A 16,410-nucleotide genomic window follows, 5' to 3' on the forward strand; every position below is an offset into this window, starting at 1 on the left:
TAGCACATATGATAGTGTAGTTAGAAGTTCATACAATGAAGTTAAATATTCCGACATGTTGTGGAAGTCTCCAGGAAGGAATCCAGCAGAGGACTTGTTTGAGAAAGAATAAGAAGATAGATAAGATAAGAAATCTCAATAAAGGCAGGGTTCCTTTCGCCTTTCATGTCAGAAGATGAATATTCTGGTTTTGCCCTGGTGGAGTATGAATAGAGGCTAATGCAACAGAAAGCAGTTGTATTATTCAGCTGCCGCACTACTGCCCAGGCAACCTTAGGCTGCCAGAGAAACTCCAACTGCCACCCTGCCAACCTTCTCTGGATGACATGTTGGGGCTTGTCACGGGCTGTAACAGTTCAGTGGGTAATGATTGCAGGCATGAGCCCCCAGAAACACCTTAGTCTTCCCTTACAATGTTTAACTTTTATATCTTTGCTACTTAGTATGATCCTTGGACCAGAAGCATTGGCATCACTAGGGAGTTGGTTAAAAAGGCAGAGTCTGGGGTTCTGCTCCTTATCTGCTGAGTCAGGATCTGCTTTTTAACAGTATCTCCAGATAATTTGTATGAACACTCAAGTTTGAGAAGCACTGACTTATCACTGCAATCTGTAATATTTCACATGATGCAGATATTAATCATCAAGTGTGGTTAATTATAAGAGGCCTCAAAATCAATATAAGACTGGTTTCTCAAAGTAGGTGATTTCGTATATAATTTCTGCTAATACACACATGCTTACATCTAACTCTTGTATAAGAGTTCTGTGGCATCTTTGTGACATGTTAAATTTCAAATTAAAATTTATCACATGCATTATTTTTTATTTTAAAAGAATTGATAAATTCATGCTATCCTTTCGTTTATTCCAGCCTTTCTTGCTTTTTGTGACTGATTTTGTGTGAATTCATACATGTGCTAAGTTTCTATTTCTTATTTAGTTTCAATGTATATGACTATTTTATTTTCCAATTACTCACATGACTTCCTAATACAATTGTTTTGAGAATTAAGAAGAGAGGGAGGGAGAGCCAGTATTTGATGCTGGTCCATAAAACCACTGGTCCCATTTTTAGTTATTATACACTTTGAAGACATGAGGAAATGAAATGATATATATAAAAAAAGAAATAATAACATTATTATGGCAAAATTAACACATTTTGTTTTCTCTGTTGGGATACAATGCATCTATACTTACTCTGCCCTTCATCCAGAAAACAAAAACAAAATACCAAGAACATACCTGCATTTCAACAAAGTTAGTTTTATTTACTTGTACACAATGGAGAATGCATACCATGAATAACTGTGGGATCTCATAGTAACGGTATTGGAGAGGACATATTGCATGATTTGGTCTTGTGTTAGGTGACTCTAGGGAGGGTCCAAGGAAGTGAAACTTCGCTCTGGATTAGATGCTGTATGAAAGTGGGAGTAATTCTGTGATTAAATATCTTCATCATTCTTAACTAGAAGGCACAAAGAACACTGTGAAGCTAAAGTCATGATGGGTAAAGAAGCAGCAGTTAGTCATAGTAGCCAGAATACGGGGACAGTCATTTTTGTGTTCATGCATTTGTCTGTGTTCCCCATGATTACAGAGTGCTCTTGTTTTTGTCTCCATCCATCTTGGTCACAAAGTTGTCTTGTCTGATATTGGTGTTCTCTCAAACTGTTGATGGTCAGCAGGAAAAGACCAAGCCTAGCTGTGAGTGCCAGATGAGCCCTGGATACCAGGAACCACTTTTCTTTGTATTTCCATTAAACATGATTTATCAATACACTTTATAAAATTCATTTTGCTTCAGTATTTACTGTATTTGTTTTCCACAATTACTTCATATTCGTATCAAATCATCAGAATGCATGCTCTCTAAAGGACATCTGTATTACGTTTGTATATAAAAAGCTATGTGAAAATTCTAACTTGCATGCTGAATATTGAAATCCCTGGGTCATTTCAATAGTTTATGACAGGAGTGGGACAAGGTATTTGGAATTTGGAATATTCCAGGAAATCTGAGAAGGGTAGTCATCAAACATATTCTTCCCCACTTTCAGCCCTTTTGCCCTAATCTTTCATTAATTCAGCATTTTGTGATCTCATGATTTGGAATTGTATGTTGTGTGAAATCTTCTCTAAAGTACATTTAAGTAGGATTGATTAATTTTGATTTCCTTGGCAAATCCAAGTCTCCTTAAATTATAGAAAGGACATCATAAAAAAACTGCTCTATAATTACATGCCAGAATGCAAACTTATAAAGTCTGTATTAAAAGAAGGTTGTCCACATTTTAGAAATACTTTTGTGCTTGTGACAATCATTCAGAAAAGTCAGTCTTTCTAATGATGCAGTAGAATTGGTCGTATGGGAGGTGGCCAGGTGACTATGATTTCTTTTGGGAGGTGGTCAGATGACTATGATTTCTTCGTTATCATAGAATGAGTTTAGAAAAGTTCTCAGTACCTTCATCCCCCACCCCACGAATTGTGCATTTGCACATATGTGCACATACTTATTGGATTATTTATTCACTGGAATAATGCAATTGTGTATTTACATAGCAGTTTTCTATTGAGATTCAAAGGGTTGTATTTATATGATCATACTGATTCTCCAGAAGTCCCTGGAAGCAAAGAGTGTTATTTTCTTTTATCTTACGGAGATATGTGACAGACTTGCCTCCAAGTGCATAGAGGAGCAAAAACTAGATATTTATTCATTTATTTCTGAATCTCTCCAACAAACCAGTCCATATTAAAACTGAAACAGTGTCATATATTTGCTTTGAAATTTTCCCAGCAAAGCACAACAAGTAAATTAAATGTTCTTATTAGAGCAAGGTGCCTTCTAGATTTTTAAGATGCATCAAGTAGACTGTATGGAAAGGCTGACCAGTCCCTGAAGTTTATTCTCATTGTGAATGTGATCACTAATCTGTGAACTATAGGATGAGTCAGAGCTGGGTTAATAACTAGCTCAACTATTTACCACTTATGTGGCCGTAGACAAGTGATTTAACCTCTTAGAACCTCAGTTTCCACATCTATTAAATGGCAGTAATATATAATTTTTTTCATTGGGTTGCTATGTCTTAGAAATAACTGTAAATCACTTAATCTAATCCATAGTACATAAAGAGTGCCCTGTTATCATTTTATTAACCCAGTAGACTCGTTCATTGAATGCATTCCCTTCCCACTGTACTGCCCATCCCAAACTTCCTGAATTGCTGCAGACAGTAATAATAACAGCAATAAATTATTTCATTGATAAAAAGAAAGGAAAGGAGGAAGAGAGAAGAAAAAAGACTCTAAGCTTATATACACAGGAGCATACCAAATGATTCTTGGCTTTTCATTTCACTTGTGTAAAAAGTTTTATGGAGAATGGAAAGCACATACGCTATGTTATTCGAAGAGGCCCTGCAATCCCATGGGAATGGCCTGATGCCCTATTAACTCTATGGCAGAGATGCTAAATTGTATCACACAGCCATGCTGTTCAGTTAGAGTGGCAGCCTGTATCATGCACACCCTGCCTAGACTCAGGGAATAAAATGATGCCCTGACCAGCATTCTGTGTTTTCTGTGGATATCAGAGGTAGAAGAACCAGCGTAAATGCGGTGTATTTATCATCCCATACATGGGGTGTATGCATGATTTCTAAAGTCCTTATATGATTTGAGGGGATGGACAGAAATCAACTTTCTGGTTCTGGCTTAATAATGGCATCAAAGTTAAGCTTCCTTAATTTACTTGATCATCCTCTTAAAAAAAACACACACAAAAAAACACATCATTTAGTACCAGGAGGGATTTAAAACCCAAATCAAATAAAGAAAATGGTTTCTTTATATAACCCAGGATGATTCAATGTGTTTATTTTTACCTTTAGAAAATTCTCCTGCCTTTTCTCCCCCCAACGTGTCCAGACAAATTAATTTTTCCCTCCGTCTCTACCGAGACTCATTACTAAGACAATGAATGACTTCTTCTGGCATAATTATTTCCCCTTGAACAGTAAACAGTTATCTTTAGAGACTTCCCTTGACAGTCAGACTGGGGATGGCAGGCCTTAATCTTTTCATTAGACTCCACTAAGTTCATTGCTAATTATTTTCAGTGTTTAGTTCTTTTAGTACTTTGTAGAATTTTAATAAATTGTTATATGCACTTAAGCTCTTATCAGTTATTTAAACACTTGAAAGCTGAACTGATCAGCAGGCCCAAGGAGCCCTATACTGTTTGGGCCACAGGTGGTTTGCTCAGAGTGGTTAAAAAGAGGTTGACCTCTACATTTGGACATTATTGCCCGCCTGTGAGGTGTTGATTGGTGTAGATCTGGCCCACCCAACTGGATGAAGCCCGAGAAGAGGAGAAGAAGAAAGAATGAGTGGTGGTGTTGACGCTTTGAAAGCAGGAAAATAGAATTTAAGTGCAGCAGATGGTTTACAGATTTACTGTGGCCTCTAAGAGATTTATAGCCTCAGCCTTTGATTTTGTTTCATGAACTTTTCTTTTTTTTTTTTTTTTTGCAGGCAAAATTTCCACAAATTTCAAGGTTAACTAGAGAGGGATTTTATTTTTCCATGCACTGAAGAAAGCATTATTTATTTTTTTTAAATGGTACTGAGAACTCTGTGTGTGGTGTTTATGAAAGCTTTTCTCATCCAGCTACTTACTGATAGTCCTGTTGCATTTTTCCATTGCTTCTTCATATGTTTTTAGGATTCTGTTTCCATGGCAGGGTATGGCCCCACAAGCATATCATAGATAATTGTGTAGTAGAGGAAGAGATTTGTATGCCCATGTATGTGTATTATAAAATAAAGGACCTGTTCATTTATTCTCACTTATCTTTAAGAGCATAAACTACCCAACTGTCAAACCATTGTTATTTGTTCATTGGAATGGGCATCTTGCCAATTAATCCTAGTTAGTCTGTACTATGTACCAGACTTTGGGGTAAATAAACCTTGGAGTGCATAATGAGCATGACAGACATAATTTCTGTCCTAATGAGGTTTTTCGTCTAAGAATTTACTTTTAATAATGAAAGTCTTTCACATAGTTATTAATATTCATGGACCTTGAATGAAATAAATTGGTAAATTCTTGATGATTGAAAATGCCTTGTCTGCATGCAATCATATGTTTCCGGAGCAATATTAGAGCATTTTTATTATGGAATTTGCATCTAATTAGTTTTTAAAAAGTAAAAGTAAAATGTACAACCAGCGAAACATAATTTAACAATGTGGTTTTAGGAAGTTAAGAGCCAAGGAGCAAATGGTAGCATGGTTTATTTTGTAGTATAATATTTTTTTCTGTGAGAAATGTAAAAGTAAAATTTAGTTATTATAAGTCATTACTGTTTTTTGAAAGAAACTAATATTGATTTTTATAACCTTTAATTTGAACTACCTATTTCACTCACATTAGATTTCTCCTACAACTTTTGGTCCCATTTACATTCTGTGAATGCAAGATGAGGGACAGTGCTTAATGCCAAACAGCTGGAGCATTTCATCCACCAGAGTAAATATTGGTGACAAAAGATGTTTGCCTCTAAACAATAATGCATGATAGCACGTAGATTGTCTGAAAAATGGAAGGGTTCACCCCTAACTCATAGCTATTTATCAGTTTTATAGCCTTTTAAAAACCATGGGTGCCTAACCATTTCATGCATTTTACTCTGTTACAAGAGTACATGTACAAGAATTTTGTAAATAAATCAAGAGCTGTTGATTTTTAAAGAAGTCTATTTCCACACTGTCCTCTCCTCTGACGTCTATTGCTTCAGAGTCAAATATATATATATATATACACATATATATAGTTAAATATATATAGTCAAATACATATATAGTCAAATATATACATAGTCGTATATATGTAAATATATATAATCAAATATATATATAGATAGATAGATAGATTTTTTTTTTTAGTTAAGTTTATTGGGGTGACAATGGTTAGTAAAATTGCATAGGTTTCAAGTGTACAATTCTATAATATATCATCTATATTATCACGTTGTGCGTTCACCACCCAGAATCAGTTCTCCTTCCATCACCATATATTTGACCCCCTTCACCCTCTTCAACCATTCACCCTCCCCCCCAACCCTCCAGTAATCACTAAACTGTTGTCTGTATCTATGAGTTTTTGTTTCTTTGTTCGTGTTGTTCCTTTGTTGCTTTCAGTTTTACATCCCACATATGAGTGAAGTCATATGGTTCTCGACTTTTTCTGTCTGACTTCTTTCAGTTAGCATGATAGTCTCAAGATCCATCCATGTTGTCACAAATAGCAGTATTTCATCTTTACTTATGGCAGACTAATATTCCATTGTGTATATATACCACATCTTCTTTATCCAATCATCTACTGAAATATATCAACAAAACAAAGAGGCAACCAACTGAATGGGAGAAGCTATTTGCAAACAATGCCTCTGATAAGGGGCTAATGTCCAAAAAACCAGAGGTGCGGAAAAAAAACATATACAAGTGGACACTTTGGTCAACGTTGCTCAAGCAATAGTTTGCCATAATCAGAAGTGTCTGGATGCTGATGGTAACCACTTTGAGCACCTCTTGTAATTGCAGAAGTCAAACGTGACTTGTATTCATCTTTTGTTATCAGTATATATTGAGTATTACAATTTTAATACAGTTTTTCTTTCTTAAAATGTGTATACATTTTTTGGCACCCTCTGTATATAAGGAACTCATGCAACTCAACAACAAAAAGATGAACAATCCAATTAAAACATGGGTGGAGGACCTAGACATTTCTCCCAAGAAGACATACAAACAGCCAACAGATATATGAAAAAATACTCAACTTCACTAACTATTAGGGAAATGCAAATCAAAACCACAATGAGATATCACCTCACACCTGTTAATAGTATCTGTTTTTTAACCTATGAATAAAATAAGGTGATGGAGTACTTCTAAAAGCTGCTCAAATACTATAAAACTTCCAGCAACTGGAGTTTGTGTGTTTTTATCACTCTTGTTCTTTACTATTCAACATTTAGAAACTCCAGAAATAGAAATATCAAGGACCAAATCTGCCAGCAAATGTGCTATTTTAATCTTAAGCATATTTGAGAAAATATTTGGAAGTAAGAGGTCCCTGGCATCTAGGAACTTCTAGACATGAGCCACTATTGCCAGAGAATGATGCAAGGAGAGCTCCTTTCCCCAGTAGAGTGCCTTCTGAGAATAACCAAAGGGAAGAAAGCTGCCTGGCTTGTAAACTCCAGAATGGAAGGGAATTGCAAATATGGAAAAGAAGTAGAAAGAGGGTAGATAAATGCCATCTTTTGGGACAAATATAAAATATAAGAAAGGCAGTGTAGTGTCACTAAATTAAAGGGAAATGTGGGAGTTAGGTTAACAAAGACAGATGTGGCATTTATTCATGATTTTTAAAATTAATTTTAGGTGTACAAAAACAAGATAGTGATTAGACATTTGTATACCTCAAAAAGTGATAACACCAATAAGTCTATTACCTATCTGACACTGTACATAGTTATTACAATATTATTGACTATATTCCCTATGCTGTATTTTACATCTCTGTGACTATTTTTGTTTTAATTGTAGTTGACATTCAATATTATTTTAGTGTTGGGTGTACAGAGTAGTGGTTAGACATTTATATAATTTGTGAAGTGGTCCTCCCCATAAGTCTAGTATGCACCTGACTTTATGCATAGTTTTTACAATATTATTGACTATATTCCTCATTCTGTACTTTATATCCCTGTGATTATTTTGTAACTACCAATTTCTACTTCTTAATCCCTTGACATTTCTCACTCATCCCCACAACCCCCCTCCCATAGAGTAACCATCAGTTTGTTCTTTGTATCTATCGGTCTGTTTTTGTTTTTTTGATCATTTATTTTACTTTTTAAACTCCACATATAAGTGTTTACTTTTTAAACTCCACATCATAGGGTGTTTGTCTTTCTCAGTCTGACTTATTTCACTAGGCATAATACCCTCTAGGTCCATTCATGTTGTTGAAAATGGTAAGATTTCATTCTATTTTTAACGGGGTAAGATTCCATTGTATATATGCACCAAATCTTATTTATCCGATTGTTATTGATAGGCATTTCAGTTGTTTCCATATCTTGGCTACTATAAATAGCACTGCACCAAACATAGAGGTGACTGTATCTTTTTGAATTAGTGTTTTGGATTTTTTGGATAAATCCCCATGAGTGGAATTTCTGGGTCATTAGGGAAGTTCTATTTTTAGTTTTTTGAGGAAATTCCATACTGTTTTCCATAGTGGCTGCACCAATATGCAATCCTACCAAGAGTGCACAAGGGTTCCCTTTTCTCTACATCCTCACCACACTTGTTGTTTGTTGATTTATTGATAATAGCCATTCTGATAGGTGTGAGGTGATATCTCATTCTGGTTTTTATCTGCATTTCTCTGATGATTAGTGACTTTGAGCATCTTTTCATATGTCTATTGGCCATCTGTATGTCTTCTTTGGAGAAATGTCTCTTCATGTCTTCTGCCCATTTTTTTATGTGGGTTTTTTTGTTTGTTTGTTTGTTTGGTGTTGAGTTATACAAGTTTTTAAAATAAATTTTGGATATTAACCCCTTATCAGATCTATGATTGGTAAATATCTTCTCTCATTCAGATGTCTTTTCATTTTGTTGATGGTTTCCTTTGCTGTGCAAAAATGTTTTAGTTTGATGGAGTCCCATTTGTTTATTTTTTCTTTTGTTTCCCTTGCCCACAGAGATATATCAATAAAAATATTACTAAAGATGATGTCTGGGAGTTCACTGCCTATGTTTTCTTCTAAGAGTTTTATGGTTTCAGGTCTTACGTTTAAGTCTTTAATCCATTTTGAATTTATTCTTGAATATGGAGTTTATGGTCCAGTTTCATTTTTTTTTTTTTTTTGCATGTACCTGTCTAGTTATCCTAGCACCATTTATTGAATAGAATATTTTTGCCCCAGTGTATAATCTTGCTTACTTTGTCATAGAGTAAATTACCATATAGGCATAGATTTATTTCTGGGCTTTCTATTCTCTTCCATTGATCTATCTGTCTGTTTTTATGCCAATACCAGGCTGTTTTGATTATTATGGACTTGTAGTAGAGTTTGATATCAAGTAACATGATAGCTTTGTTCTTTCTCAAGATTGCTGTGGGTATTTGGGATCTTTTATGGTTCAATATAAATTTTAGGATTACTTGTTCTAGTTCTGTGAAAAATGCCATTGGTATTTTGACAGGGATTACATTAAATCTATAGATTGCTTTGAATAGTATGAACATTTTAACTATATTAATTCTTCCAATCCATGAGCATTGTATATATTTCCATTTATTTGCATCTTCTTTAATTTCTCTCTTCAATGTCTCATAATTTTCTGAGTACAGGTATTTTACTTCCTTGGTTAAATTTATTCCTAGGTATTTTATTTTTGATGCTATTGTAAATGGGATTGTTTTCTCAATTTCTCTTTTTGATAGTTAATTATTGGTGTATCAAAATGCAACCAATTTCTGAATATTAATTTTGTGTCCTGTTACTTTACTAAATTCATTTATCAGTTCTAATAGTTTTTGGTGGAATCTTTGGGGTTCTCTATACATAATATCATGTCTCCAAATAATGACAGTTTTACACTTCCTTTCCCATTTGGATGCCTTTTATTTCTTTTTTCTGGTCTGATTTCTGTGGCTAAGACTTCTGGTATTATGTTGAATAAAAGAGGTAAAAGTGGGCATCTTTGTCTTGTTCCTGATCTTAAGGAGAATGCTTTTAGCTTTTCCCATTGAGTATGATGTTAGCTGTGGGTTTGTCATATATGGCCTCTACTGTGTTGAGATACATTTCCTCTATTCCTACTTTGCTGAGAGTTTTTGTAATAAATAGATGCTGGATTTTTGCCAAATTCTTTTTTATATCTATTGATATGATCAAATGATTTTTATTTTCTATTTTGTTTATGTGGTGCATCACGTTAATTGATTTGCAGATATAGAACCAAATTTGTGGCATTTTTCAAAAGCAATAATATAAATAAGTCAAGCTATTAATTCAGAATTTCTTTCATAGGATGAGCGGGCGAAATAAGTGTTTGTCTAGTTTTCCCAATTTATTTAGTAGTAGCTGACTTTGCTAGATCCATGACTTGAAACTGGCTCAAAACAAGATTAAGATCAGCAACTCCCAGCATTTTTGTCCTTTAAAAGATTAGTCATTCTTCTGTGGCCTTTTAAAATTGTTGCTAGGCTAAAGAAAACTTTACAATGTAATGGATGCAATCTAAGAATTTTTGTATATTCTAACTCATAATATTCTTTCTGTTTCTGAAGATTTTGCAAGCCAGTAGATTCACCTTCACAAGTCAAAACGTATTTCATGCCTCTGCAGTATGTGGTACAATTTAACCTGTCACGTCTGCATATCAGACTGTATCACAGCATCTGATATTACATTTCATATATCTTCAACTAGCAGTGGTTGAAATCATTATATTGTCACTGAATTACAAGTAACCCCAATGAGTAAATTTTCCCATGAGCTCCTGCCTTTCTAGTTTATTTTTTGTATAGACATTTTGAATGGGCAAGGAAAGTAACATCTACCTCACAACAGTTCATGCTTTCTCTATACTTCGCATTACCATAGTGACAGCTCTTTGTGCAAAAAAGAAACATTTTTATTTTGATGTTGTTTTCGCTTGCAGATTCAACTCTTATGTGAACATGAAAACTATCCCTGTTTTAAAACCAGCCTTTTTTTAAAGGTCACCTCGCTTTCTTTATTTCACATAGAATGTAAATGTTATCTCTAAATCCATGTAGATTATAGGGGGCCCATGGCTCAGTGGAGGAACATAGAAAGAAAGCTGCCTCTAAGTCAAGTAGCAGGAAGGGTAGTGCTGGTCTTACTGCTGCCATTCCTGGCCCTGTTAACAGAGTGAAAAATACACTGAACTTGACAGTCCCAGTGTGTGACCATGGCACATGTCTTCACCTCTGTGAATCTCAACTGCGTTATCTAGAAAATGGAGATAATACCCTATTATCTATAAAATGGGAATAAAGTCTACCTCACCTGTATCTATGGATGTTAAGAGGGTTAAATAAGCTTATATATGAGGATATGCTGTGCAAACTCTGAAGTACTGTTCAAATGTAAGATAGCATGACGGTAACTTTTACTAAGTAGAAAGACTAAGCAGTAAGTAGACTTTGTGCAAAGAACTTTAATGTGACTGCTGTTTCCTTCTTTGGAAATCTCTCCCCAAACTGCCAACTGACTTCATTTGTGTTTATATTCTTTTAAACTCTTTGATTTAGAGCTGGCACCGCCTCATTTTAAGTATATAGCACTACGCTCACATCACCCTAGACGCCAATGTCGGGTCTTGCTGTATAAAGACCTTTAGTTCAGGGCAAGAGGGACTAGAGGCAAGTCTTAGTGATTGCTTACACTTTAGTGACATGGCCAGTAGCCCACAGCCAAACTCACTAGCAAGCCCATTAAAACTGTCCTCTTTCAGCCAGCGTTAAAATATGTCATGAAATCTTTCTAATCAAAATTAACATCCTTTTGTTTTACCTTTTTTTTCAAAGCAGCTTATGATGTTTTCTCAAGCCCTACAACATCAGATGAGCCTGAAATATCAGAGCCTCACACAGGTATACCCAGCCTCTCAATTCTTTCTTTGGATCCCAGGTGTTCTGACAATACTGCACCTAACCCTCACTTTAATTTTTGCTGAGTGAAACAGTGTGCTCCCTAGAGCTCCACAGGAAAGAAACAGCAGTTTGTGTCAGGAAGATGAATTCTACCTACTCCTCCCATTGAGGGATTATTCTTGATATCTTAGTAAATAAGCTCAGCCACATATGGGAGATACAGATAGATTTGGTTGCCACTAAGGCAACGTTATGTAATGGCCTATTGCTCTACTCTTCAGAATCATTCTAAAAAGGTTTTAGAATCCTGAAGAGTTTTCTCTAGAGAAGTGGTTCTCAAATGGGGGTGATTTTGCTCTCTTTTCCCCCCCGTAGACATTTGGCAATGTCTAGAGACGTTATTGATGTCACAGCTGGGGGAGCTGCTATTGACATCTAGTAAGCAGAGGCCAGGGATGCTGCTAAACCTCTATAATGCACAGGACGGGCCCTTACAACAAAGAATTATCCAGTCCTAAATGTCAATAGTGCTGGGGTGAGAAATCGTGCTCTAGAGCAATGATATCATTTGTCTACAGACATTCAGTTGGGTCTAACTTTTGGCATTCACTTACTGACTCAGCTAGAGTGAGTTTCACTCAGTCCATAGTTCTTTTTAGCAAGTGTTTATTAAGCACCTGCTAAACTTGGTACTGCAGAAGATTCAAAGTGAATAATACTGCTCTCTGTCAGACATACAGATAGGTCTGATATTTTTTGTATGTATAACCTTATCTCAGCATTATTTGTGTCATGATAAACAAAAGCAAATAATTTTAAACAGCAGAAAATACGAAAAAAATGAAATAGAATGTTAAGTGTAGGTTCATTCATAGTTAAGGAACAGAGAGAAGCCAGAAAAAACAGTTGAAAATAAATTGAATATACGAAATACTGTTTTATCATGGTTTATGATGTTTAAAGTATATATGTTTTTTTAAAGTGAGCTCATCTTCAAGTTCTAATGAATCACTCATTTAAAAATGTTGGTCAGCAATCTCTCAAGTGTTCTTGATATTTTCCCCATATGAGGCATAATTTATTACTCATGAATTTGTATTTTATTCCTGGGGCCTTCTACTGCTTTTACAAATGTTGACATTTATTCCAACAGCAAGAAGTGATCCGTTTCTGGATTCTGTCCCACCTAAAACTTCTAGAACTCTTGAACAGCCAAGGGCAACACTGGGTAATGTTTTTAACAGAAAAATCATTCCTTGTTTTCCATCAAAAGAAAATCCATGTGAATGCCTGTCTTCCAAATGACCATTTCATTCCATCACATCTAATCATTTATTTCTTTCCTCTTCCTGTTTTTTTTTCCTCTAATGCAGGCATCTTATGTTCCATTTGGGGCTCTTTTTTATTTTTCAACTGTAATAGATGATATATTTTTCCATCCTTAAAGAAATGAAAAACTTTGAATACTGCATGGACATTTTCATCATCCATATCATCCCATCTCGTGTGTTTGTGGCCTGTATCACCTCTTTTCCATGCCTTGAGTCTGCCTGGAGTCAACTACTGAACAATTGTCATTCTGACCTTTTCCCCACTTTACATCATTATTTTATCCACCAGTTTTCCAGACTACATGCATTCTTCATTCTTAATCATGTACTTGTAGCATGTGCTTTGTAACACCATCTAAAAGCATGTTGAGACTCTTAAAATACCTCATTTTAACTGAAATTACTTGGTGGGATGGGGTATTTGTGTTTTCAGCTCCAAGTGAAACGCCATTTGTTCCACAAAAACTGGAAATCATTACCAGTCCTGAAATGCAACCTACAACATCTGGTAACTAATGGAATTTGTATAGTTATGTGCTTTGAAAGAATAGATAAAGTGACAAAAAAGAATCAGTCAGGTTGGCCTTTTCAGAGTATTTTCAGTAGTAAACATTTTCCTTCATTCTCTACCATGAAATTCTTCAAAGAACTAGATTAATTACCATACTTAGCCCTGTGATAATCCTCAAAGGATTTCCATAATTTTTGTGTCTATATATTTTGAAGAATTATTTTTTTTGCTATACTCCATTCAAATTTGCCATCTAGAAAATAGCAGAATTATAGATGACGTTTATTTTCAAATATATCCCCTTCCATTTCGCACATTTAGAAACCACTTGGTGAGAGTATTTTTCTCAAAGTAGTCTAAGTATAAAGAGCACCAAGTGGGCTTTCCAGTCCTATACGTGATGAAGAATAATGGGTAAAAGAAAGATAACAAAATCTACAATTTATAATAGACAGTTATTGGAATCATGAAGTTCATTAACTCCTGCTGAGGTTAGTAATGCGCTACAGAATTAAAGAAGGTCTGACCTTTCCATTCTCTAAATCCCAAATATACTATTTTATTTGTTCTTCTCTCCTGCTGTTTAGGAAACCATCTTTTGGGTTCTGAATTGTATCATGTGTTCTCTCTTTTTTTTTTTTTTACTATGTGTTCTTAAATTCCTCAAGGGTGCTCACTTTGCAGTACATTTAACTGAATAATGTATCTTCAATCCTCATTTAGACATTTAATTCCTTTGGCCCAATCAACACTTTTTTATTGAGCACCTACTGTGAATAAAGCACAGTGCTGGGCATCCTAGGGATACAAAGAAATAAAAAGCAGTATTGCACTCAATAAGTTTCCAAGTTTACACTTACAGCCTAAATTATTCCTGAGAAATATCATTTATGAAAAGCTATTTTAAATCTTCTTTCAGCTCCCCTGCATACTACATCTATCCCTTCCACACCTAAACGACGCCTCAGAACCAAACCACCAAGAACCAAACCTGGTAAATAAATGTCTCTCTAACCTTTCAGGATATTTAATTCCAAATAGATAATACCCATCTCCTTACCATAAAAAGAAGTGACGTGATTCTATAGGTTAAAGTTTCTTTACAAAATTTGAAACTAAAGATGAGTCATTAATAATGCTAAATAACAAAGAATCAATCATTTCTAACAAGATTTTATTGAAAGTTATATAAGTGATGTTCTTGCATGTGAATTTTTGTATAAACCTAGAAACAAGTCTTGCTATCACAACATGATAGCGTGACATGTATAGATAATTCATTTTTTTGGTATGCCATCTATATTTAAGTGTTTATTAGGCTGACAGTTCTTGTTTTCTGGTGCCTACTATGTTTTCAGTTTTGCTCTAGGTCAATGGCTGAAATGGAAAAAACATGACTCTGACCTCCCAATTACTCATAATCTTAAAAAAAGTTAATACACCATAAACAATGAGAGAGCAACATAAGATTATATAATCTACTTGTGATATTATAATACTTGCATAGAAGGACATAAAAAGAAAGTAAGAGTTGAAGATGCAAGCTTCAAAATATGTGTAGGATTTGGACAGAGAATAAAAAGGAAATGGGAACGATACATTTTAAGGCACAGAGTTTGGGTGGTAGAAGTAGCTTATCAACCTGGAGGTGATTTTAGTCATTGTCAAATAATACACTCAGAATCATACGCAACAATCTGGGTTTTGCTTATTCCATTGTAATATAAGTATAATATTTTATAGTCTATACTATTGTGACAGAGTTTGAAAATTCTTTCCCAAAACTTTTATTCACTGCATATTTTGTAAACACTGACTACTAAATATGGCAGGATTTTAAAAAGATCATTCAGTACTTCTTTGGAGAATATCTTTTTATTGTTTCTAGGATATCTGAATATTTCTTTTCCTTTCCATCACCAGAAAGAACCAAAAGTCCTGGAACAACTACATCTAAAATTTCTAAAAGCCCTGAACCTACATGGACAACGCTGGGTAATGATATATCCTTAGATGCATTACTTCAGTTCGCCATGGAAAATCTAGTACCCCAGCTTTTATGTAATGTCTAAATCACTATTCCAATTGACTCATATGACAGGACTCATACACTGACACTGGCTTTCATGGTTTTGGATAGCTGGTCCTACCGTTAGTAGATCTGAACTCAGCATTGGACATCATTCTATGCCTTGGAAAGCATAAACCACTGCTTCTTTCTCATTTTCTATTCATTTTATTTGAAGTTGGGTTGTACACATAGTTCTCTTTTATTTTATTTTATTTTATTTTATTTTATTTTAGTTTAGTTTAGTTTAGTTTAGTTTAGTTTAGTTTAGTTTAGTTTAGTTTAGTTTAGTTTTGTTTGCATAAGGCCCTCAAGTTTGACTTCAGACTTCATTTAGAAAAATAACTTTTTTTAATGGTGTTAGAATTTTTTTATGCAACAGATCATAGCGTGATACGTATCAGTAAATATTAATTTTAAAACATGTCTTTTTACTGGTGCTTAAAGACTTAGATGTAGCTGAGAAAGGGTGCAAAATGATTACACTGATTTTTTTTAAAGCATGAATTAAAATTACTGATTTTGTATAGTTATTATGACTATTTCGTGGTAATACTATCTCTGTTAGGTCAAATATACTCTAGAAATATTTTTTCAAACCAAAAGAAAATTTATCATTGTATTTCCATTAAACACTGCTCTATGAAATACTCTTTTAATGGACAATTTCAAAAATCTTCTAAGATGGTAATTTCATTTCACTTAAAGTATAGGTTTTCCTTTTGTGGTTTTAGTCACTGAAATGCCTAAATTTTGATTTCTTGATTATTTTG

The 16,410-nt window shown here is 34.5% G+C and overlaps 1 protein-coding gene across 39 annotated transcripts in view; it reads left to right on the forward strand.

Moving 5' to 3' along the window:
- Nucleotides 1–16,410, forward strand: part of ABI3BP (ABI family member 3 binding protein) — a 259,027-nt gene that overhangs the window by 142,154 nt on the left and 100,463 nt on the right. For 35 of the 39 annotated variants that reach the window (XM_074332670.1, XM_019756510.2, XM_074332723.1 and 32 more), the window contains 5 exons: nucleotides 11,662–11,727; nucleotides 12,881–12,955; nucleotides 13,492–13,566; nucleotides 14,489–14,563; nucleotides 15,493–15,564. The exons of 1 other annotated variant lie outside the window; for it this stretch is intronic. In XM_074332670.1, the coding sequence (XP_074188771.1) occupies nucleotides 11,662–11,727; nucleotides 12,881–12,955; nucleotides 13,492–13,566; nucleotides 14,489–14,563; nucleotides 15,493–15,564 (363 nt within the window). The remainder of the gene's footprint in view (nucleotides 1–11,661; nucleotides 11,728–12,880; nucleotides 12,956–13,491; nucleotides 13,567–14,488; nucleotides 14,564–15,492; nucleotides 15,565–16,410) is intronic. 3 more of the 39 variants (XM_074332657.1, XM_074332735.1, XM_074332759.1) reach the window with 1 other exon arrangement.

The sequence above is a fragment of the Rhinolophus sinicus genome, linkage group LG01 (genome assembly GCF_036562045.2).
Source record: "Rhinolophus sinicus isolate RSC01 linkage group LG01, ASM3656204v1, whole genome shotgun sequence".
NCBI classification, from domain to species: Eukaryota; Metazoa; Chordata; class Mammalia; order Chiroptera; family Rhinolophidae; genus Rhinolophus; species Rhinolophus sinicus.